We start from the raw sequence: 24427 nt of genomic DNA on the forward strand, positions 1-24427 counted from the left end.
TACTATTTATTGAACACTGTAGTGCTTACAAATTTTATATTTTGGTAGGATGCATGCATGCATGTTCATGTATGTGTGTGTGTATGTATGTATGTATGTGTACATATATTAAGTATTAAGCCATGCCAGTTATTCACAATTAGGAACATAACAACTCCTTCTGCGTCAACATTTGTTTATGTATATTAGTTAAAGGGCACATTGTTTACTTTCTATAGTGGTCCTTGACATTGACTCCTGTCAACCTGAAGCTCCTCTGACCTTAGCGCCATTTCACTCTGCCTCATCCCTGCCCCAATGAGTGTGGCATCACTGCTCCCCAACACATAACAAATCACCAGTGCATATAGGACTTTTGGGGAAAATCAAGTGTATGTGATAAATGTTGGGGTCCTGTTGGCAGGGGGACCTGACAAGGCCCAACACTGCTGCCAGCCTCCCCTCTCCATCCTAGCAAGCGAGAGAAACACTGTTCTAGAGAAGGTGGGTACATGGTGCTACCCCAATACGCTGGGTGATCCTGATCAGATGGGTACTCTAGCTTTAGGGTCAAGTTAGAAATTAACTGTATGCTAAACAGAAATGTAGGCCTCATCTGCATTACTTTTTAAAAAATATTCTGATTTCTTTATATCTTTCAAAGTTCTTAGGGGATCATTTAGGGATTTCTCCTAAAATATATGGAATCTTATTTGCATTTGCAGAGAGAGACAGGAATGGATGAATCTGTCAATTTTGGTTTCTCTTAATTTATCATTTTTCCAACCTTAACTTCAGTTTACCCCATGCCTGCTTCAGTTTGCTTTTTTTAAAAAAAAAGGTCCCACAAAGTTTGTACACATTTTGAGGCATTTTCCTTCTAATGTGTACTTTTTTGCAAGCAATTTTTGTACAATGTTTTCACTAATGTGTTCTTTTCTGTGCACAGTTACTCATGATATGTACTTTTTTAAAAAAAAAAACTTTTTTTGTGCTTAAGAACTGCATTGCAGAATTTGGAGGAGGACAAATTTCAAAGGACAGCTGTGCTTCAGTTCACATTTTGGTTTTGAAATATGGTAGGTTTGCAAAATGTGGACTGACTAAATTTCACCTCTACCACCCCTGGATATGCTGTGAGCCACTATAATGACTGAAGGATAAGGGCAGTAGACCCAATGCTACAACTGTGTTGGCACAACAGACTTCCATGAATGCAATGGAATGTCCTCTCTTGTCCCCTCTATCCCCCTCACACCATCAAAATCAGCTCCAGAGGGTTGGGGGACCCTCTGGAGCCAACCGTGAGAATGAGGGGGTGAGGGGAAGAAGAGGAAATGAATGTCCTGTTGTGCAGGTAGAACTCTGCTCACATAGCACTGGATACAACCCAGGAAACTTATACAGTGGTACCTCAGGTTACATACGCTTCAGGTTACATACGCTTCAGGTTACAGACTCCACTAACCCAGAAATAGTGCTTCAGGTTAAGAACTTTGCTTCAGGATGAGAACAGAAATCGTGCTCCGGTGGCGCGGCGGCAGCAGGAGGCCCCATTAGCTAAAGTAGTGCTTCAGGTTAAGAACAGTTTCAGGTTAAGTACGGACCTCCGGAATGAATTGAGTACTTAACCTGAGGTACCACTGTACAGGCATACACTTTAGATGCAACCAAGCACTTCCCTTTAGCCCTTTAAAAATTAAAAACAAACCTAAGGAGCCTACCTTGCGTTTCCTTCTAGATTTGGGGATGACCTTTTCTGCCGGCAGATCAGTAACAATGTTGTGCTGCATACTGATTGCTTCTTTAACTCCAGCATTAATTTGCAGTGGCTCCTCAGGTAAGTGCTGTGGAATTCTGGTCAAAAGAGTCAAATCAATTTTGACCCAAAGTGCTTTCACTTCATCTGTGTCTTTCAGGGGAGATAGGAGCTCGTTCCGACCGAATGGAACCAGGGTGTAAAACTGCTCTTCCAGTTCCTTTGCTATATCGTTACTAGTCCTGGTGTTAACTGAACCAAAGGCACTGCAACTGCTGTTTGCTTTGTTGGTATTATTACTCCCAGGGTCCTTCAGCTTCTGGTCACTTCCAGCTGATGCTGAGGTCACAGTCTGAGGCTTATGTAAAGGGTAATCCTCTTGTTCCGACTGAGAATCGGTATCTGAGGACGTTGAAGACGAAGAATCTGTCTCAATAAATTCCTTGGATTTGGGTGCTGTTTTACCTGACCCCCTTGTACGCCTCTTTTCGCAGGCAGCACGTGTTTCCTTCCTGTGCTCTACTTTGTTGTTGCAAGGCCTGGTTTTAGGTTGTTCACATGTGCTATTATTTTCCAAATGTACTTGGTTCAAGTCAAGATCATCAGCTGCATGGCCATTTAAGATATCACCACCAGAGGTCCTCTCTGTCCTTCTTGGCTGTTTTTTGCAGGCTGTCCTCCTCAGAGGACCACTATCTCCAGAAATGGCAGCAGCCGAAGGAGGCGATTTCTGCTTCCCTCCTTTATGCCCCGGGGCTTTGTTAGCTGTCCTAGGCCTCAGGTCCTCCTTGCTGGGATTCTTAACCTCTTTATCTCTGAGACCGGTTTGGCAAATGGGAGGTAAATGTTCACAGTCTTGCCCTTCATCTTTCCCTTTGCTGTAACACTGAAAGAGCTCCAGTCCGTTTTGGTTCAGAATAGGTGCCTTGTGTGAAGTAACCTTATTTAACCATTTATCCAGCTGCCACTTGTTTGACGATGGCTGTTCAGGCTAGGAAAATAAAGTTTGAAACTCCAAACATTTCATAACACTCCAGCTTATACAGTAGAGACTTTACAGTGCTTTTATACTCTTAAGGAACTGGTTATTCTTCTCATGGCTAACAAATAAAAATATGATTTAACTAAAAAGTATGGCTATTCTATTATCATAACAGACTATCCATCACTTCATTTCCCACAGTGGCAGCCAGATTTCTCAATCCCTCACAAGCAAAACATGATGGGGATGGTCTCCTGGCTTGAATACCAGCATCTAATATTCACAAGTGCACCCCCTTTGTACATGGAGATTCCATAAAGAGAACTACCCTTCATAAGTTTGTCCAGAACTGACTGGGGCTCCTCTCAGAATAGAAAAGGAAGGAAACCATATGAAAGACAACATGTACAGTTAATGACTTTTATTAGTATAGCGTAGGCATTGATTAATGGTGTTCCTCCACTACCAACAGAAACAAATGACCTTAGAAACAAGCATGAACCACTGAATTCAGGCGGAGTTGCAAGGTTGAACAGATGTTACTCTTCAATCTTATTCAGAAACAAGAACACAAAGCCCCATCCAAAGGAAGTATTCCTGTGTTTACTGTGAATATTTAATAGCTATTTTTTATCTCTTTTAACAGCACAATCCCACAATGCCTATTCAGAAATGGCCCCCACTGAGTTCAATGGGACTTACTTCCCAGGAAAGTGTTCGGAGCAAGGTGTGTTTTCCAGATTTTCTGGACAAAAACTAAAACAGGGATATTGGCAGCTGTAGTTCAGTGGTGTCTGGAGTGCACTTTGTTGGTGTATAGGAATACAGTGTAAATATATTATTTTATCCCAGCTATTATCTGCTGTTTGCTTTGCTGGTATTGCTACTTGCTTTTCATTTTTTTCCTAAATGGCCTTAAGGTCATTCATACAAGGCAGTAGATAAATGTTTTAGATGAATGAATAAAACTGAGGTTTAGAAGCTGCAAGTTTACTACGAACAGTGGTGTAGTGGACCAGGAACATAGGGGAGTGGTCCTTTTGTCACAGGAGTGAAACGCTATAGGAGTGGTGTTTGCCAATGTAGTAAGCTTGGGGGGCGGTGCTTGGAATATAGGCTATATTGCATTCATACTTCATATAGGACACACTGCTAAACATGCACAGTGCTCAGCCATGCCCTGAAATTTGCATAAAAGCGTATGCATTCTTTTATTTTAGTCTCATAGGCTTAGTGGCTCAAGGCTGCCTTGTGTTTCCAACAGGGCTGAAAATGATTTTTTAATAGTGTTTTTTCCCCACAATTCCTCAACTGCACAAAATGCAGGCATGGGAAAGTCACCCACCAAGATGCCACATAAAACCAGTGCTTTTTTTCTACAGTAGTGGCACCTTCCCCACCCACACCCCCCATGTAAAAAGTATGTTAAAGGTGTGGCACTTACGGTAACAACTTCATGGTGAGATCTGGCACCTTTTCTTTTTTTTTTAAAAAAAAGCACTGCATAAAACCTCCTTGATCCTCACTAAACACATTACTTGGGACAAAGGTTCCACTGATTCGGAAACTTAACTTCACTCAACGGGAGTGAAAGATGCAGAACTCCTTACCTCTGGGCTGGAGTAATGAGAGGGCTTCTTGCTGTCGCTCTCGGTAGAACTGCTTTCACTCTCTGAGTCGGATTCTGAACTGCTCTCAGATTCACTGGAGCTGCTGCTGCTTGAGCACTTGCTGGTGATCCCCGCGATCCTGCAGCTGGATTGCTGCACAGTGGTGCTGCCAGACCCAAATAAAGGGTGGGAGGGAATGGGGAGAGAGAGAGGGAGGGAGGGAGAGAGAGAGAACGTAAATCAAGGAACATGTCTATTATACCCTATAAAAAGAACTTCTGTTTTTGCAGGATTCACACTAATGCAGATGTTAGCAAACAGAGGCCTGTTGGAAGAATTTGTCCAGAAGGAAGTTTAGCAATGGTGGTCGTATTTAAATTAAGGCGCAGCATCTACCATGCAACTTTCCACATCATGTCAGCAGGACAGAGGAAAACGTAGAGCTTGCAAAAAGAGGGAAAGGAGGGAAACAATGTGTGTGTTCATTAGCGATACCAACAAGTTCCACAAATAACTAGGCTCTGAATACTCCGACGTTGGGCACAAGGGCAGGGCGATATCTGGTTTTCAACATCGTGATATATCACCAGCTAAACATCGCAATATACTGATATATCATGACGTCTGAAATAAGGATGGAACTATGTAGAGGTGAGGGACATGGGTGGCGCTGTGGGTTAAACCACAGAGCCTACGACTTGCCGATCAGAAGGTCAGTGGTTCGAATCCCCACAACAGGGTGAGCTCCCGTTGCTCGGTCCCTGCTCCTGCCAACCTAGCAGTTCGAAAGCATGTCAAAGTGCAAGTAGATAAATAGGTACTGCTCTGGCGGGAAGGTAAACAGCGTTTCCATGTGCTGCTCTGGTTCGCCAGAAGCGGCTTAGTCATGCTGGCCACATGACCCGGAAGCTCTACGCCGGCTCCCTCGGCCAATAAAGCGAGATGAGCGCCGCAACCCCAGAGTCGGTCACGACTGGACCTAATGGGTCCCTTTACCTTTTTATGTAGAGGTGAACAGGGCTGGGCGATATCTGGTTTTTAACTTCACAATATACCACCAGCTAAACATTGTGATGTACTGATATATCACAATGTCTGAAATAAAGATGGAGCTATGTAGAGGCATTGGCTGGCTTCATGGTTTTTCCTACACTGTCATTTTTGCATCGCGCACGTACACACACACACACACACACACACACACACACACCATGATTCGCAATATATTGTCAGGTCAAAAATTATGAAACTGCTATCATGATAAGGACTTCAAACCGGTTTTGGGTGATATATCTATATATTGCCCAGCTCTATTGGGCACAATCGCCCTCAAATCACTTGCTCTGTTTGTATTGATAATGAGACAACAACCTGTTTCTGCACCTGTGCTACTGGTGTTCATCAGACTAGTCTGGTGAGTCCAGTTGCTGCTGCTGGGGCATGCTTGATTACTTTAACCTATTTCCCACCTTAATGAGGAGTTGTCCTTCCTTGCCAAGAGTTGCATTTTAACCCAGTCTGTTGCTGGTGGGCATGTTCACGGCTTCCCAGTCCAAAACCAGCTCCCCAGCTCAACAATGCCCCATTTCTACTATGCTCAATGGTGGCAGCTACCTGCCATCTGCCAGGTAAGACTGCAATTCATGACACAACAAGCGAGTCAAGTCAAAGGGTCCATCTAGTATTGTTGACAACTATTGGTTGCAGTTTCCCAGGGTTTGAGGCTGGAGTCTTTCATAGCCCTAACCCGAGATACCAGGGATTGAACCTGCAAAATACAGGCTCTACCATGAATTAGAAAATGCTTATGCAGCTGCCCAGCAAACACAGACATCTATTTATTAAATTTATATACGGCTCTACAACCAAGGATCACAGGGCGGTTTGCAGCATAAAGAGACAAAAATATGTGACATAGTAACAAACAAAACAATAACACACACACCGTGCACACAAAGTGTTTAAAAGGCCATAGATTGTTTAATTAGTCAAAGACCTAGGAGAAGAGGAATGTTTTTGCCTAGAACCGAAAGATATGCAACAGGGGGCCAAGCGAACTTCCCAGGGGAGAACACTGCACAAACAGGGAGCCACTGTAGAAAAGGCCACTTCTCATGTTGCCACCCTCTGGAGGTTGCACATGAATAAGGGCCTCAGATGAAGATCACCGGGTCCGGGCTGGTTCATATGAGGATAGGTGGTCTCTGAGGAATTGCAGTCCTGAGCCATTTAAGGCTTTATAGGTCAAAACCAGCACTTTGAATTGGGCCCAGAAACTAACTGGCAGCTAAGGCAGTTGGACCAAGATTGGTGTTAGATGCTCAAAGCTACCTGGCTGTTGAACACTGCACCAGCTAAGGTTTCTGAACTTCATACAAAATGATCACAGGGCAGGTTGCAACATACAAAACTACACAAAAACAAGGCACCTGAAATTCATGGTTCAATTCTGTATACAACATCCCTCCTTTGGTCCCTCTCAATAAATAAGCCAGTACAGTGGTACCTTGGGCTACAAACTTAATTAGTTCTGGAGGTCTTTACTTAACTTGAAACTGTTCTTAACCTGAGGTACCACTTTAGCTAATGGTGCCTCCCGCTTCTGCGGCGGTGCTATTTGTGTTCTCATTCTGAAGCAAAGTTCTTAACCTGAGGTACTATTTCTGGGTTAGCGGAGTCTGTAACCTGAAGTGTCTGTAAGCTGAAGCGTCTGTAACCCAAGGTACCACTGTACTGAAGATTCAGAACGCCTGGCAGAAGAGGAATGTTTCCATATGTCACTATAAACTAGCCATTGCCAGCATCTGGCTAACTTTAGGGGGGAAACTATCCCACAACTGAGGTCCCACGACCACCAAAGCCCTATTACAAGTCTTATTTGCCTGGGCTTTGCTTGCCAGCTGCAGCATTCTGCCACACTGCAGCCACTCATTCCTTCAATAAGGTGGAATCAATGAGAACACCCAGGCTATGCTCCTTCAGGAAAGTGCAACCCTCTCCAGAACAGGTCGCTCAGCTAATTCCAGGACCAAGGAACCACCAACCCACAGCAACTCCAACTTCTCAGGATTCAGACGTGGAGCAACAGCAGGTTGGCTGTGGTATTGGCATGGCAATGAGACTGTGGGTGGGCCGCAGCACCAGGGAAGCATGGCCGTGTAGGGATGCAAGGTTACAGTGGTGGGAAAAGCAGGAGGAGGCAGGAAGCACCTGGTGGTAGCAAGGAGAAGAAGGTGGGGGCACAGTGGGGGTGGCACTGAGGGTATTGCCCCAAGCTGCATAGCAGAGTTCTTTCACAAACAGAATGAAAAGTCGCTCGCCTTCCAAGCATCTAGGATTGCGAATTTAGATTCCCTCCCTTTCAAATTCATTAAATCAATGTGATTTCATTAGTCACAAGCATTTAGTTATAATCTGCCAATGACAACATTATAGCTCTGTAAGTGCTTGGATATATTGTACATTTAATTACAGTTCATGATTAATTCTTCCTCAGTCAAATTACTTGAACTTTATGTTTTGAAAGTGTATATGATCAATGACTTAATATTTCAATGCACTGCTATCGTCCTGAGTGTCTGAAAGGAAGTGACCACTTAAGTTTTTCAATTGATTTCCTGTGCAGTTGAAGAGTCTTTTACACAGTCTAGCACATAATCTGTACTGCTTTCAAATTACTCAGACAAAAATACATTCTCCCTACCTTATCCAGGGGAAAAGGCTCAATAGTTTAAAACATATCATTGGCAGGAGATGCCCTCATGCTTAGCACCAGTACCTTCATATAATTTATTATCTTTAGTCTATTTCCATACACAGTTATCCCACAATCCTAAATCTTTGCCTGGCTAGCACTGAAACCATTCAAATCTGAAAAGTGCTATGACTCTTAACACACCAATCCTAAACACATTTACCTGTCTCATTTATTTCAAAGAGCTTGGGAGAAAATGTACTTTCGATCGCTGCCTTTCTTGTTATCGCTCAAGCCTAACTATACATGCCCAGATCTTCATGTCTTTTCTCCAAAGTCAATATCTTTTGGCTGTGGTTAATATTTATTGCCCTTTTCTAAACATACAATTGGCTTATATGTTTCTGATAGGAGGACCCCTCAAAACTGAATGCAGCCGAGTTCTCACTGGAATCCGATACAGAGGGCTTATTAAGCCATGCTGTCATATTCTGCCTCAGTGTAAGTTACACAAAACGGCACTGACCTTTTGACAGCCAAATTCCTCTTGCCCAATGAGATCCATCTTTTAGCATCCCTACATCCAATTTAAGAAAACTAACACAGACTATTCATGCATTTCATCTAATTTCCCAGTGGATATAGGAGCTTTATTTTCCCTCACAAACTGTGTTACTTTTTTCTTTTTGCTTATTTTCTAGTTCATTTGCACCTTGTGACCACACAGCGGAGGCGCCACTTTCTCCAAAAGCATTGAGGGGCCGGGCGCATAGCTGCATGATGTCCTGATGTTGCTGGGGAGGGGGGCTCTGAACACTGAGGTGGAATGGCCCCTCCCCCCAAAAAAAGACCGAGTGGGGTGGGTGGGGGAAACATAGTGCCCTAGGCCCCAGAAACCAGTGCCCTTGCCACACAGAGAAATAAGGCAAGATGCAGAAGGTTGGGTGAACTGGGCCACATTTATTTAAACATTCCAATCTGTATAGGGGAACAAGGTGTGAGATCTAATTAATAACAAAAACTGTGGGTGAGCTAACGCTGCGATTGACCAGGAGTAGCCCATCCTCTACCCGCTACCGTTCTGCCCGAGGGTCTTCTGCTGGTTCCCTCACTGCAAGAAGTGAGGTTACAGGGAACCAGGCAGAGGGCCTTCTCAGTAGTGGCACCTGTCCTGTGGAACGCCCTCCCATCAGATGTCAAGGAAATAAACAACTATCTGACTTTTAGTAGACACCTGAAGGCAGCCCTGTTTAGGGAAGTTTTTAATGTTTGATGTTTTATCGCTTTATTATTTTTATTAATATTCTGTTGGGAGCCGCCCAGAGTGGCTGGGGAAACCCAGCCAGAAGGCGGGGTATAAATAATAAATGATGATGATGATGCCCCACCCTTTCAGGTGACTGGGGAGGCATTCATGCGCCATCCCTTTCTGGGGCTCAACAACTCCAGCCAGATGTTACAGGTAGGCCCCAAAGGTGCTCCTTAACTGTGCCACTGAGTCCTACAGCCCTGAAGGAATGCATGTTCTAGATCATGGGTAGGCAAACTAAGGCCCAGGGGCCAGATCCGGCCCAATCGCCTTCTAAATCCGGCCTGTGGACGGTCCGGGAATCAACGTGTTTTTACTTGAGTAGAATGTGTCCTTTTATTTAAAATGCATCTCTGGGTTATTTGTGGGGCCTGCCTGATGTTTTTACATGAGTAGAATGTGTGCTTTTATATAAAATGTATCTCTGGGTTATTTGTGGGGCATAGGAATTCATACTTCTTCTTTTTCAAAATATAGTCCGCCCCCCCCCCCCAAGGTCTGAGGGACAGTGGACTGGCCCCCTGCTGAAAAGGTTTGCTGACCCCTGTTCTAGATACTACATCCTTCCCCTTCAAAGGGGCCTCAGGGTGCTCACCAAACCATAACTCCCACATTATCTCCCATACCTGTCACAGAAGATGACAAGTCACCCCACTCAGAACTAAGAACTTAAATGACATCCCTCTGCAGACTGGACAAAAAAAAAGTCATTACCCAAATCAGAAAGGAGTGCTTCTCTGATCTTATAGTTTACTTATGGCATAATGTATACGATGGGAGGAATAACTGTCCCAAAGGACCCGACAGCATGGTTTTAATTTCTCTTCATCCATCCTCACAATTCTTTGCAGCTCCATTTTCTGGCCCTTGTTTGATCATAAGTTCAAAGGAGGGATGATTTTGGTTTCCCTCAGTTTCTCATTGTTCCAGTCCTAAATCCAGCACTCCACATTTATGCAGCAATTTTGGGAGTTTTAAATAAATAAATAAATCCTTAACAAAAACACACCAGCGTTTTTAGTTTGAATTTCTCCCTAATATGCACATGTTTGTATGCAGTTTTGACTAATAAAAATATTTTTCCATGGAATTTTCCCTAACATAATACAGGTTTGGTTCACAATGTTCAGTCGGAGAACTGCTTCACAAAAGTTGGACGAGTGCAAAATTTGAACGGTGATCATGTTTCATTTTGCACATTGGACTGAACTGTGTGAATTAGGGAGTTTTTTCAATAAAACGTGAACAAAATAAAAATTTCTTCTCCATCCCTAGTGCCAAGACGAGAAAGGATTGTGCCCGTGTGGCAGATAAACCTGAATCTTATGGTGGTGGTGATGATCAGATTTTAAAACTCTTACTTTACTTCCCAATTGCTTTCACTGAAAGTCAGATGACTAAAAGTGTCATTTAGATTTTGAAACATTATGCATTCTATGGCCTGCCAGGCTCCTTTGAACAAATGCACTTGAACTTTAATAGTTAGGGGTGAGCAAAAGAAGAAAACAGGATTTCAGCATGCAAACTTTTCTCTCACACAGCACTGTGAGAAGCACCATGTGTCAAAATTCCTATTAAAGGGGTGAAAGAGCCCTGGTTCTTGTGGAATTTAGAGGTACTATCCCGAAAACGAATGCCCTAGAGTGAACCAGGTAATTAAATATTACTTTTGTTTCCTGCCAATTTTCTTGGGCACCTTCTGAAGTCTTGAGGAAACAAGAATATTTTTCAACCTTACTGGAATTGGAAATTATACTAAAAATGGGAGCCCTGATGAGTGAGAGCTCTGGAAATTTCATTTATACCCTGCCTCTCCATAAAATGTCCATGGTGTCTTACAATCTTTTAAAATAAAAATGTAAAATACATAATCAAATAAACCATATTTCAAACCAGAGCCATGGAAAGCAAAGAATCTGGATAAAATACTAACAGAAGTGTCCATAAACAGCAGCCATACATCGCCAAAAGCATGGGGTGGATAAAAATACAAGAGACTGGAATGTTTGGCACCAGAAAGCCATGAGCTTGGAAACTGCTGTATATATACCAACAATGTACTTTTAGTTGCTTTAATTTTTTGTAAATGTTTAAATTATGCTGTGGTACTTCTGTAGCTAGTATGACCACCCTGGGCTCCTTTGGGAGGAAGGACAGGGTAAAAATTGAATTAATAATAAAAACAAGAATTGTAGGCACTGGGTATACAGTGGTACCTCAGGTTAAGTACTTAATTCGTTCTGGAGGCCCGTTCTTAACCTGAAACTGTTCTTAACCTGAAGACCACTTTAGCTAATGGGGCCTCCTGCTGCTGCCGCACCGCCAGAGCCCGGTTTCTATTCTTATCCTGAAGCAAAGTTCTTAACCTGAAGCACTATTTCTGGGTTAGCGGAGTGTGTAACCTGAAGCATATGTAACCTGAAGCGTATGTACCTGAGGTACCACTGTACAGAGGCAGAGAGAGGGCATTTCACAACTGGGATGTCCCTACAGAAAAGGTTTATTCTCCAGTTCCTACTCAATTGATCTCAGTAGAAGTGGGTGGTGGGTGGGAAAAGGGTCTTACACCAGAAAATATTTAAGACTGGGCTACATGGCATCGTTCTGCTATAACATTCCCCCCAATAATAGTATATTTACAGTGCCACCTTTACGAGCACAACAATTGAAGCGGCTGCTGCCAAAAAAAAGAAAGAGTTTGCAGGCTACACCTACATCTTAAACTCTGTCCTTGGGAGAGAGATGCTATTTATGCTGACAGAACGGCAAGTACCATCCGATAATGCAAACCTAAGGCAAATTAGCCTTCCAAACAAAAACCAGGTGCATGCTGCACAGTGCTTAAGAGTCTAATTGCTACAATATTATGCTAGCTAAAATAATTAATTAATTAATTAAATCCCTGAGCAGAATGCTAAAAATAAAACCTTAACAAGCTCTCTCTCTCTCTCGCGCTCTCTCTTTCTCTCTCTCTCTCTCTCTCTCTCTCTCTCTCTCTCTCTCTCACACACACACACACACACACACACACACACACACACACAAAGCCAAGGAAATCCAATCTAATATTTTTTTGGAGCTTTCCATTACAGCTTGCTGATAAGTTGAAGAAGCAGTGTCAAAATAACTCCCCACCTGCAACGACGATTGTAAACATTAGAGAAACGCTGAAGAAAAGAATTAATGCAAGTAGCCTACTGCCAAAAGCGGAGGGGGGGGAATTATAATTAATAACTGCATTACCAGAGTAAATAGCTCTCTCCAAGGACTGAGCGCCTGGGTATGTGAGATGAAAGAGTGTTAAAAACCTAGAGCTGCATTAACTTCAGAATGAAGTGATTAGTCAGCAGGCTGACAGCTGGGCCAGGAGACTGGTGCCAGATTCCAGTGTGCGCTTGCAATGGCTGCCAAGTGTTTGCTTGTCACACCAGATAAATGGAACATCAGCAGTGTTTTATTTGACCTGCTCACAAGAAAAATAAAGTAACTCTGACTTTCTTGGTTGTGTTTGCCGTTGACCTTGCATCAGCTGAGTTTGAGCAGCTAGACTGCCCGCTCTGTGCAAGTTAACTCTTTACAGGATCGGCCTGGAAAAGTAAATTTCTTTCCCAGCCTCCACAGGAAATGGATATTCAAATAGGAAAAGAAACAGGGGTGAACTGGACATTTCTTCCAAGGTGTGTGTGTGTGTGTGTGTGTGTGTGTGTGTGTGTGTGTGTGTGTGTAAAATTGAAGGCCTTGCAAATTTAACAGCCCAGCCCACAGCATATTCCTCAAGTAAGTCAAACTGTGTTCAGTGTTGTAAGGTTGTGTACACACTATGCATATAAAGCACATTTGAACCGCATGACTCCCCTCCCAATGAATCCTGGAAACTGTAGTTTGCTGAGCATGCTAGCAACCGTAGCTCTGTGGGGAGTCAACTACAGTTCTCAGGATTTTTTTGGGGAAAGCATGCTTTAAATGCACTTACGCTGACACATTATGTTGACACATTTGTTGTTCTCATCCTAGGTTCAGTATGACAACTGGCAAACAGCAATATAATAATGCTCTTTAAAAAACACCACAATCAGTAGTTTCTTGGGGCAAAACTGCATCATGCTCACCTCAGGAAGATTTGAAATAATCATAGATTCCTAGCCAGTAGTGGTCAGCAGGGCAGAATGGGCTGGGGTGGTATTACTTACTTGGCTTACCAATGTGGAGCTTGCTGTTGGTAACTGAAAGGGGGGAAGAGCAAGGTAGTGGGGAACGTGGCTATGGTGCATGTGCAGCAGTGGAGTTAATCTGACACTCCTGCCACTGCAGCCACATCGCACTGACCTTTCTGCTGCCTTGCCTGCTAAGTTGTGGGTGAACATATCAGACGACACAGCGATTCTTCAAACAGCTCTTGTTTATTCACAGGCCAGAACAGAACTGAACTGAAGGGTTCAGCCAGCCTGCTTATATAGAGCTCCACTAGAATGCAACAGTAACCATTTTATGTAACTATCCAATCACTGAATGTCACTTTCAATCCCTTATTTGCATATGTGAACCTGAGTGAAAACTATCTACAGTATCCCCCCTGCTGGCCCAGGGTGAGAACTTCAGTACATAACATTGCCCCTCACCGTCTTGGGTTATCAGCAGTGATGTTAGCATTGGAAAGGCAGGTAAAGCAGCACCACTCTGCTCTCCAGACACTACTGTCACCAGCCACTACCTGCCCCTTCCTCACTAGCCTAGCCAGATGCAAATGAGAATATAGCTCATGTACCTTTAGGAGTTGTATAGAAAAGAGAATTTTGACAGACAAAGTTTGCCATACTAGGGCTGGGGGAAACGCGACTTGTTGAAGTTCTCTCTTCTTCACAAATGTTTAAGATAAAGGAGCTCTTAGTCCTGTTTTGCATTACTCCACACACCTCTTGTTATTACGGTATAGCCTTTGAAAGCAGGCAATATGATTTTCAGACACGCTTGACACTCAGCACCTTTTAAAAAGCAAGCAAGCAAGCAAGCAAGCAAGCAAGCAAGCAAGCAAACAAACAAACAAACAAATAAACACTGCATCCATCACATTTCCCATTTGTAACTAATGAACTGGCACACAAAAACCAGGACACATTTGATATGGGGGACAAATGAAGCCCTAGGTAGGGGCTGTGTATGATGGTTAACTTGTAAGAACCTGACATAACTACCCGTATCAATCCTGGCAACATGGACTCTAGGGAGGTTCCTTGTGAGGGAAATCTAGGGCCCATATGTTAAGTAATACTAGCACTAGAGAAACTCTGGATAAACTTCCAATCCATTTGAAATTATTTGCAGTCTCTTGAAGTCTCTTCCAATATTGGTCTTATATGAATAAGCACTGTTTATTTTTCGGCCATCTGCAAACTTAATTACAGTGTGATGTTCAGAATAAGCCATGTGTGATACTTCATTTGCATCTTGCATAGCTAGTAATACGGGGGGGGGGGGGTATGCAGGGAAAGCTTGCTAATAAACCATGGTGTTTGCTGATGAAGTTCTGAAAAGATTGCTTTGACAATTCACATGTTCTAATATGGTTTGATGTTGTTACGGCATTGGTTCGAAGCTACTTAATATATAAATGTGCCAATTTCGTTTAAAAGAAAACCTGGACAAAAATAACAAAGTAAAAGATGTCATATCCAATAATTATCTTCTAATTACTCAGAAGCCGCTGAAGACAGCATGCCTAAGGCTACTTCTCACTTTCCGCTTTAAAGACACAGGTGCATTCCCATAAATTATATCTGCATCTCCAGATGTAATGTGAGAGCTACAATTGCTATTTTGGGAAGATCATTATATGCGTACTGCATAAAGACTCAGGGCACACACTCAGGATAATTTAATGGAGCTAGGCTAACCACCAACACATTTTAACTTCCCTCTGTACTCTCAAGTGTGATTTTATCCCCATCCTTCAATGTATTTTTATGTGGGAATGGTTTTACACGTACACACATACACACACAGACAGTGCTTTTTTCGGGGGGGGGCGCAGGTACCACTTAACCCGAGGTACCACTCTGTGTGTGTGCGTGTGTGTGTGTACAGTGGTACCTCGGGTTACATACGCTTCAGGTTACATACGCTTCAGGTTACGAACTCCGCTAACCCAGAAATAGTACCTCGGGTTAAGAACTTTGCTTCAGGATGAGAACAGAAATCGTGCTCTGGCGGCACGGCAGCAGCAGGAAGCCTCATTAGCTAAAGTGGTGCTTCAGGTTAAGAACAGTTTCAGGTTAAGAACGGACCTCTGGAACGAATTAAGTACTTAACCCAAGGTACCACTGTATATATATTGATGGTGTTTGTAGTTACTCTGGATTAACTGAGAGAAAACGGGAAGGGGTGATCTTGTGTATGAACTTGATTCTGATTCTGTTACATTAAATGATTTGCACAACCTTGTTAAAGAACTAGCAATCAATGAGGTGACGACTGAAGTAGGTAATGTGAAGGATACTGTGGCTCATCATTAGAGCAGATTGTATCAAGTAATGTACATAAACAGGTAACAAACACCCCAGGCATGCAACCTAATGTTATCTGCCGTGGTTCAAAGGTAGCCATGAATATTATGGCGGAATAAAAAAAAGGGGGGAGCTTTGAACAGAGCAGGATAAATGTAAATAAGTAAAAGATGCAATGATCAGAGCACAGCCACCAGAGGTGCAAAAATGTTTGCAAGGCATAGCAGCCACGAAGATTTTCTAGGAGCCAGACTAGAAGGAGAGATGGACATTTGAGTGCATCCTTTTCTTATCGTCATGCTTTGCACTCCAGAAGGCGTAAGGGAAGGAGGCACTCAGGTCCTATGGACATGGACAGAGGAGAAACTTGCATGCTATTGAACCCACGTGCCAGTTGTTAGACATGTTTGCTTAGGCCCTAGTGGAGACCATTTACAATGGTCTCCTTGGGTTACAGACGTTTCAGGTTACAGACGCTTCAGGTTACAGACTCCACTAACCCAGAAATAGTACCTCAGGTTAAGAACTTTACTTCAGGATGAGAACAGAAATCGCGTGGCGGCAGCGAGAGGCCCCATTAGCTAAAGTGGTACCTCAGGTTAAGAACAGTTTCAGGTTAAGAACGGACCTCCAGAACGAATTAAGTTCTTAACCCGAGGTACCACTGTACTCTGAGTTTTGTATCTCTGAGTGACATGGGGTGCTTTCAGACAGGAGCCTAAATTGCAAATATAGTGGTGGCTCAATATATTTTTCTGCCCAAGGTGAATCACATTCCACATGCAGAAGCTGACAGGACTGACAGTTGAATCCTACTTTGCATAGCATCCTCCAGTGCATGGTTGGGTAGCTAGCTAGTTTTGGTGGGTGCAGAACAGGCTGTGTTACGCAAGCAGCTCTTTCCTCCAATAGAAGGGAATGGACGGAGGCTCCAGAGAAACAGTCAGTGAGTTACCATTGTTGTCCCTCAGCATCTGCAGCCTGAGGCAGTTGCCTCGCTCTGCCTAACAGCAGGGCCAACCCTTAGCAAATGGGTCGTTGACGATATTGCAAACAGCTCATTGGCCACGAAGCTGTTTTGGGGTTTTTTAAGCTTAAGAGAGGGTAAAATACAACCTGGTATTTTGATACCAACAGCATTGTGTGGATTCTGCAAACAAAAACAAAAACCACCCTTGCACACTTAAGGAGCACCATCCCACAATAGAAACCTGTCTGTAAGAATCCATGATCTCCTGATTTATCCTGAAGCAGTAGTTTGAAGATTTTAAGATAGATCTCTTATTTCATTTAAAAAGACACAATGGCACATTTGTTCATCATATAATAATCATAATCAAAGCAACAAGAGACTGCGAAATAAACTGCAGTTCGTGTAATTTGAGAGCTTTCTTACTCCAGATTTTGATCTCAAGGTACCGGTATTTGGATTTAATCTCTCTCCAACTGCCCTCTCATTAGAAGATGGAATACATCCTCTCTTGCTATGAAGAAGTGTCCTGGAACATTTTTTAAAATAGTACAATAGCAAAATTCTTCCCTTTCCCAATTTTGCCTTCTGAAACTTTTGGGAGGCTACTTTTGCACAGAACTAGGTTATATACATCTTTCCCCAGTGCTGATGCTCCAATAAAAATTGGAGCTTTGTGTGTGTCTGTTTTAAAAAGGTAGAGAGACCTGGTAGCAATCTTTTGTGTCATGTTTTGTTCTTAGGACAGGCAGAAGCAGAGGCCCCCGATTGCAAGGTGCTAGACTCAAAGAACCAGGATTTTATTCAAAGGGAGACATGAATGTTTATCAGTATGCTAGGGTAGAGATATCTCGACATAGCATATCATTCTATTTAAACTGCAATAAATAATAATAATAATAATAATAATAATAATAATAATAATAATAATAATAATAATAATACAGATTTAGGGCAAAATTGTAAAACATAGTGCCGGTGTATATAATGTTAACCTGGCAACTGTTTTTTTTATGGGCCCTGCTTCTTAGGAGTGGGTGATAGGTTGTAGAGAAATGGAACAGAACTGCTTAATTCTTAACCTCCCTTTCCCCTTAAATCTCACAAGCTCCTTTTACCTTAGTGGGGAACTTTCAAGAGGTGAAGGAGCAGGTGAGGGAATTATTATTTGACCCCACTTGAAGATGCTTTGCAGCAAGGAAACAGCAGTCAGACTAATGTTATATGCAGCTGCACTGCTTGGCTCTAAGCCTGTGCATTGAATGTGTCTGTCAAGCCACACAGACTGAACCTGACCAAAGAACTGTGGCTTCAAACACAGACATGAAACATGCTCATTACTTTTGAGCTAACTTCCAGAGGACGATAAAACAATGATATAGCTCAACTGTCTTAAGCACTTTTAACTAACTGAAAGCAGATTTTTATGGGTTCCGATAGCTTTACCATGCTTTCTACAAGTAAACCTTTTGGCCAACACACTATCTAAGAGTAATCTTTGGTAAACCAGTTTTTCATTTGCATTCCTCTGTTCCTTCATAGATTGAATATTTTGGAGAAGAGCTATATGTTGCCCTGGCAGTGCATATGTTCCCAATGTTCACCGAACACCAGAGTGCATCAGGCACACACTGCGAAGGAGGGAAACTTCCCAGGTATTTTATTTCTGAGGAAAACAGAAACATGCAGTTTGGACCTTTGGCATTTGCCTTTCACAAGCTAAATTATACTATAATTGTTACTTAGTAAGCAGGACCCATTTTAGATATTGGGGCTGGGTATCCATCTAACGTTCAGTTCTTGGCTCTAGATACCTTTAAATCCCGATGTAGTTAATGGGATTAGACCATATTTAGTACTGTTCTAGTTCTGTGGCGTAACAATTTTTTGAAGTCATTTTCATCTTTTTAATTTCTGTTTCAGCAAAAATAAATAAATAGATAGATAAATAGATAAATAAATAAATAAATAAATAAAACTGGAGAATTTGAAATAAACGATGCTTTTGGATCCATGTCTCCCACTCTGGCCAGGAAAACACACACACACACACACACACACACAAATATGATTTCCATCTTGTTCCTAGCAGGACACCATTGAGACTGTTCTGTACTTTTTGAAACTATATTTCAGATGTAAGCTACTGGTAACTTATACAACTACCACAGAGGTGGATTTAGGGGAACACAGCCAGTTTGGTTGCACTGGGCATGGAGTCTCAGGGGCACTGCAGGGGAACCACACCTATTACAGTGGTACCTCAGTTTTCGAATGTCTCGGAAGTCGAACAGGAAACACAGCTTCCGCTGAGTGCAAGACCCTGAAGCCTAGCTGTCGGCTATTGAGTTTCGGTTTTTGAATGTTTCGGAAGTCGAATGGTCTTCTGGAACAGATTACAGTGGTACCTCAGGTTACATACGCTTCAGGTTACATACGCTTCAGGATACAGACTCCGCTAACCCAGAAATATTACCTCAGGTTAAGAACTTTGCTTCAGGATGAGAACAGAAATCGTGCTCCGGCGGTGCGGCAGCAGCAGGAGGCCCCATTAGCTAAAGTGGTGCTTCAGGTTAAGAACAGTGTCAGGTTAAGTATGGACCTTCGGAACGAATTAAGTACTTAACCTGAGCTACCACTGTACGTTTGAAAACCGAGGTACCACTGTATTTAGAATGGAGTGGAGGCCAAATTTTGGCGTCACAGAGGGTGCAGCTGAATTTTGAGACCCCAAGATCCGCCACCTTCACTTCTACATTGAACCAAAAATTTACCCCCCTGAAATCAGGTATGAAATTTCATAACAAACTAATGACCCCATGCAGCCTTTCTTAGCAATGCTGCTCATGAATTAGAACCTAAGCCCTCCAACTGCAGATAATTAAAGATGAGCCATTCTCACACAGGAACATGCATTACTTACTCCTGCTTAGTCTAATTCTCCCTCTGTTAGGAACAATTACCAAGAGGTGATAGCAAAGGAGCAATTTGAGAAGCCATAAGAGGCCCACAAATGCAAAAATTAAAGCTGACTAATTATCCATAATAATTAAAATAATTCTGAACTATGGTGGGCATTCCTCTAATTGCAATTGCATCATAAAAGTCACTACACAACCCATCCTATTAATTGTTGTGAATTATTAATACAATGAAATATCATTACTATAAAAGGGGGACTTTAAATGGCATATTTATTGAACCGGTAAATCCATGATTTAGAGATGAGCAGAATTTCAACTGGCATTTGTTAATGCTGGATGTTGCCATGCCATTGATCACTGGCAGCTATAAAAGTCCCCCCCCCCCTTTTTTAAAGCTCTCTTTGGCCTTGTCAAATGAGGCACAGGAAGCAGAGCAGGAATTCTCATCACTAGCAGGTAAGAGAAGGTTTCACATTATTGAAATATATCGTTTCCTTAGCATGAAACCTCCAAGGGCATAAATCACAACGTGTCAGTTCATAACACAGAAAGTTCTGGATAGGACCGCTACGTTTTCCTAAGGAGATTTACTTCTTTTTCCTCCTAAGAGTCATAGCATTTTGTTGCTAGGCTTGCCAATTCTAGAAAGAAAGAAAGAAAGAAAGAAAGAAAGAAAGAAAGAAAGAGAGAGAGAGAGAGAGAGAGAGAGAGAGAATCTGGTATTTGGGCAAGGCCTGCACATTCCCATGTTCAGGAATGATATGCTCATAGCTGTCAGCTTACAGATTTGAAAATAAGGGACCAGCAGCCTCGAAAATAAGGGATCAGCAGCCAAAATAAGGGATCAGCAATTACTTTGATAAATACATATTTTGTTGCGTGCAAATGGCTTTAGATACCTGTTAGGTCCATAAATTACCATATAGCATATATTCAGCACAAAAAGCAGCAACAGCTGGACATAGAAAGGGCCCCATTACCTTCAGTAGCTTATTTAAGGGACATCATCAATAAGGGACAGCAGCAGGACATGGTGCTGGGATAAGGGACTGTCCCGCCAAATAAGGGATGCTTGACAGCTATGGATATGCTGCAACTTGTTATCTTTGTCAGGTAGATGAGCCAGGAGGAAATGGGGCTTGCCACAGTGGTGTCTGACAGCCGACTGGGAACCATTGGGGTGGTGTCAGAAATAGAAATAGGCGAGTGCCCGCTTGGATGGCCCACAAATCAGTCGGGCTGCTTGGATGCTGAAGCAGGTGAGTCAGAAAGCCAAGTTCAACAGACCTGCAGCCCAATTTATCTAAACAGAACAAACTTTATTTGAGTGCATTAGTAAACACTGCATATAAAAAAAGTGCTTATTATTCAATCTAAAATGCCAATAAATTTTCATGAGGGTTTTTATTTTTTATTTTTTTTAAATCACAAATTGCTGCCAAACGTGGGGAACTAAGATTGGAAAAATGAGAAACGGGGCATTGAAATTCGCAGACACTTCCACCCCTTATTTAATGAAGTAGAAGGAGTTGGGGTTGATAGCATGGCTGGATACTATGGCTTTCAACGTGCACCAAATATTTATGGCTTAGATGTCTTTCTGATTAGCTGTATGAATTACGGTGGTACCCCGGGTTACATACGCTTCAGGTTACAGACGCTTCAGGTTACAGACTCCGCTAACCCAGAAATAGTACCTCGAGTTAAGAACTTTGCTTCAGGATGAGAACAGAAATCGTGCTCTGGAGATGCGGCGGCAGCTGGAGGCCCCATTAGCTAAAGTGGTGCTTCAGGTTAAGAACGGTTTCAGGTTAAGAACGGACCTCCGGAACAAATTAAGTACTTAACCTGAGGTACCACTGTATATGCATGATGACTGGTTACAAGTAGGGATGCTTGAGAAATTTGGCTCCTGTGAATTCCAATGTGAACTGACTTGATCCAAGCCTTCCAAACTAAAGTACGGATTAGAATGTAATTATCCCTTGAATTTGTGGTATAGTTCTTGGCTCAAAAAACATACCAGAATCCATGACAACATACGTATTTTAGGACAAAATACAATTAGACATATGCATATTGAGCTAAAATGTGCATATAAATATAATTTAAAATGCACCTAAATACAATTTTTTTTGTAGGGAGTTTTTGTTTGTTTGTTTTTTAAACAGATTAATGTGGACACAAGATAGAAGTGAACACATACAAAACTGACACTGACCAGAAATAGACTGATCTGTCTATTCCTCATTACAAGTAAAGGTCTTTTCAATCTATAGGTGATGGTGCTGCATTTTTACTTTGAATATGAAGCTGCCCCTGAAAATCTGTAATAATACCGTAATCTGAAATGATTCGCAAGGCTAATTGCCTACTCTTATCTAGACTACACAGACACTGCACTGCAAACTGAGCAGTATAGCTATTTTAGAATCTGGACATACACTAACCACCCAGTGGAGAATATTTTGCAGATCAAGAAACAGAATAAATTTTCAGCTCTGTAGAGGAAAACCAGATAATGCTATGGCTGGCTCAAGCAAGTAGTAAGATATATACCAAGGCATGATTCAAGGAAAACTGAGCACTACAGTCGTACCTTGGAAGTCGAACGGAATCCGTTCCAGAAGTCTGTTCGACTTCCAAAACATTTGAAAACCAAACTGTGGCTTCTGATTGGCTGCAGGAAGCTCCTGCAGCCAATCAGAAGCTGCGGAAGCCCCATCGGATGTCCGGCTTCCAAAAATAGTTCACAAACCTGAACAGTCACTTCCAGGTTTGCGAAGTTCGGGAGCCAAAACGTTTGGGAACTAAGCTGTTCGAAAATCAAGGTGCGACTGTATTAAGTTCCATTGATTTAGTCTGCAGTGCTAATGATACTTACTTTATACATGCATAGGATTGCACCATTAAACCTGTTCTCAGAGGCAGATTTAGGGCAGCGTGACTGGCTTTGCCACACTGGGCGCTGAGCCGAGGGGGTGCAACAGGGCATTGCAACTATGACGTAGTGAATTGAGCAGAACAGAAGGTGAGAGGTGGGGTGCCGAATTTTGGCTTCCCACAGGGTGTCACTGCAATTTGAATGACCAAAGTCTGCCCTTGATGTGCTTAATGAAATAAATGAAAATAAATAGTGCTCATCTTTGGCTACATTGTGCTCCGTATTCACAGAGCCACTTATAAAGATATGTGTGGGGAAGAATAGGTCAGAGTGTGCTAGCCATGCAGGGCACATTAACCTTTCAATAGAAGGCTGACTTGTTCCAGAGAGCTAAACGCCATGAAATAGGCTAGTTTATTTGTTTAAAGCTGGACTTTTTGTGTGTGTCTGTAAGACCTAAGAGTTCGTAGGGTTTCAAGGTTGCATGAGAGGCATTCTGCGGAACAGATTACGAGTGCATTATGTTGGAGAGAGAATCAGGGTAGGAGTGGAGGAGGAGGAGGAGGTGGTGGAAGAAGAGGAAAGCACTTACCTTAAGAAAATCTGAAAAACAGCCAAAGGAGCAAAACATTTGGAAATGAAGGAAAGTGGAAAAGGAAGCCTTGGAAATAAGATTCACCATGGGGATTGTAAAAGGCAGCACCATTAAGGCAGCTGTAATAAACATCACAGTTCCTCCTACTCCCCCTATTGTGCGTTTAAAAGAGTAGGAAGCAGAATAAATAAAGGGCAGGATTACATGGCAATTCGAGAAATAACCCTTTATGCAGCTATATAGAAGAGCCATCCCACTTCTTGCGGGGGAACTAATTCTTCCTCCCCCAACTGCGTATCACCCCCTGTCCTGGCAAAAGGAAATATTTGTTAATGACAACCAGGAAGTGTCTGATTCAATTTGCATCTCTTGATGACGTTCCTGATAACAATCCTCCAGGATTGTTTACAATAAATATTTTGACAGACTATCTGTTCATTTATTTAAAAAAAATTAAGGCTTATTGTACCAGTCAACGAGGAGGAAGTATAATTTATGAATCCCATGTTGGTGCACATATGTTTGCATGAATAGGAAAATTAAATACTTCCACAGAGATGAAAAGCATTCTGGTGTAGGAAACAAAGTAATTCGCGCAGTAAAACCCAACCTCTTCAAAGTTCAATTGTTTCTTTCCACAAAAGCATGAAAAATGAAAACCATGCTGAATAATGCATGGGTAATGTTTAAATAACACCAGAAATACAACTACAAAACATCCTATCTGATGTGAGTAATTTTGCATTGCCACGTTTAAAACAAACGGGTTAGCTGTAACTTTCAGGAAAACAATTGTGATCTAGTAAAGACTATTGACAGACCCGTACTTAAACCAACATATACAGAAGTCCCTAAAAGGACTTCCCAATGGAACATTGGAAATGTGTCTCAACAAGAAAAATCCCAATATCTGAAGACTCTAGAGCCTATAGAGATTTTTCCTTCATATAAAATAATATAGAAATTGGTATAGCTGAGTTGAAGAGGCAGAATAAGTTATTTGGGGGGGGGGGCAGTTGCAACAATGCTCCAGCACCTGACTTCCTATTGTTTTCTGGGCACAATTCAATAAGATAAACATTTATTGCATGCCGCTGCAGGACATTTTCAAAATAATACTTTTACGACACAAACATGAGCAAATGCTTTCTTCTGAAGTTAGAACAAAGTGGATGGGTTGTGAACTGGTGGTGGTGGGTATTATTACCCCATTAACATGGA

General features: G+C 42.3%; 1 protein-coding gene across 5 annotated transcripts in view; it reads right to left on the reverse strand.

The window, feature by feature from the left end:
- The window catches only part of AFF3 (ALF transcription elongation factor 3), a 285260-nt gene that overhangs the window by 27360 nt on the left and 233473 nt on the right, over nucleotides 1-24427 (reverse strand). For all 5 annotated transcript variants that reach the window (XM_028727893.2, XM_077927591.1, XM_077927590.1 and 2 more), the window contains 2 exons: nucleotides 4331-4496; nucleotides 1704-2729 (listed from right to left, as the gene is read on the reverse strand). In XM_028727893.2, the coding sequence (XP_028583726.2) occupies nucleotides 1704-2729; nucleotides 4331-4496 (1192 nt within the window). The remainder of the gene's footprint in view (nucleotides 1-1703; nucleotides 2730-4330; nucleotides 4497-24427) is intronic.

Source organism: Podarcis muralis, chromosome 4, assembly GCF_964188315.1.
Source record: "Podarcis muralis chromosome 4, rPodMur119.hap1.1, whole genome shotgun sequence".
NCBI classification, from domain to species: Eukaryota; Metazoa; Chordata; class Lepidosauria; order Squamata; family Lacertidae; genus Podarcis; species Podarcis muralis.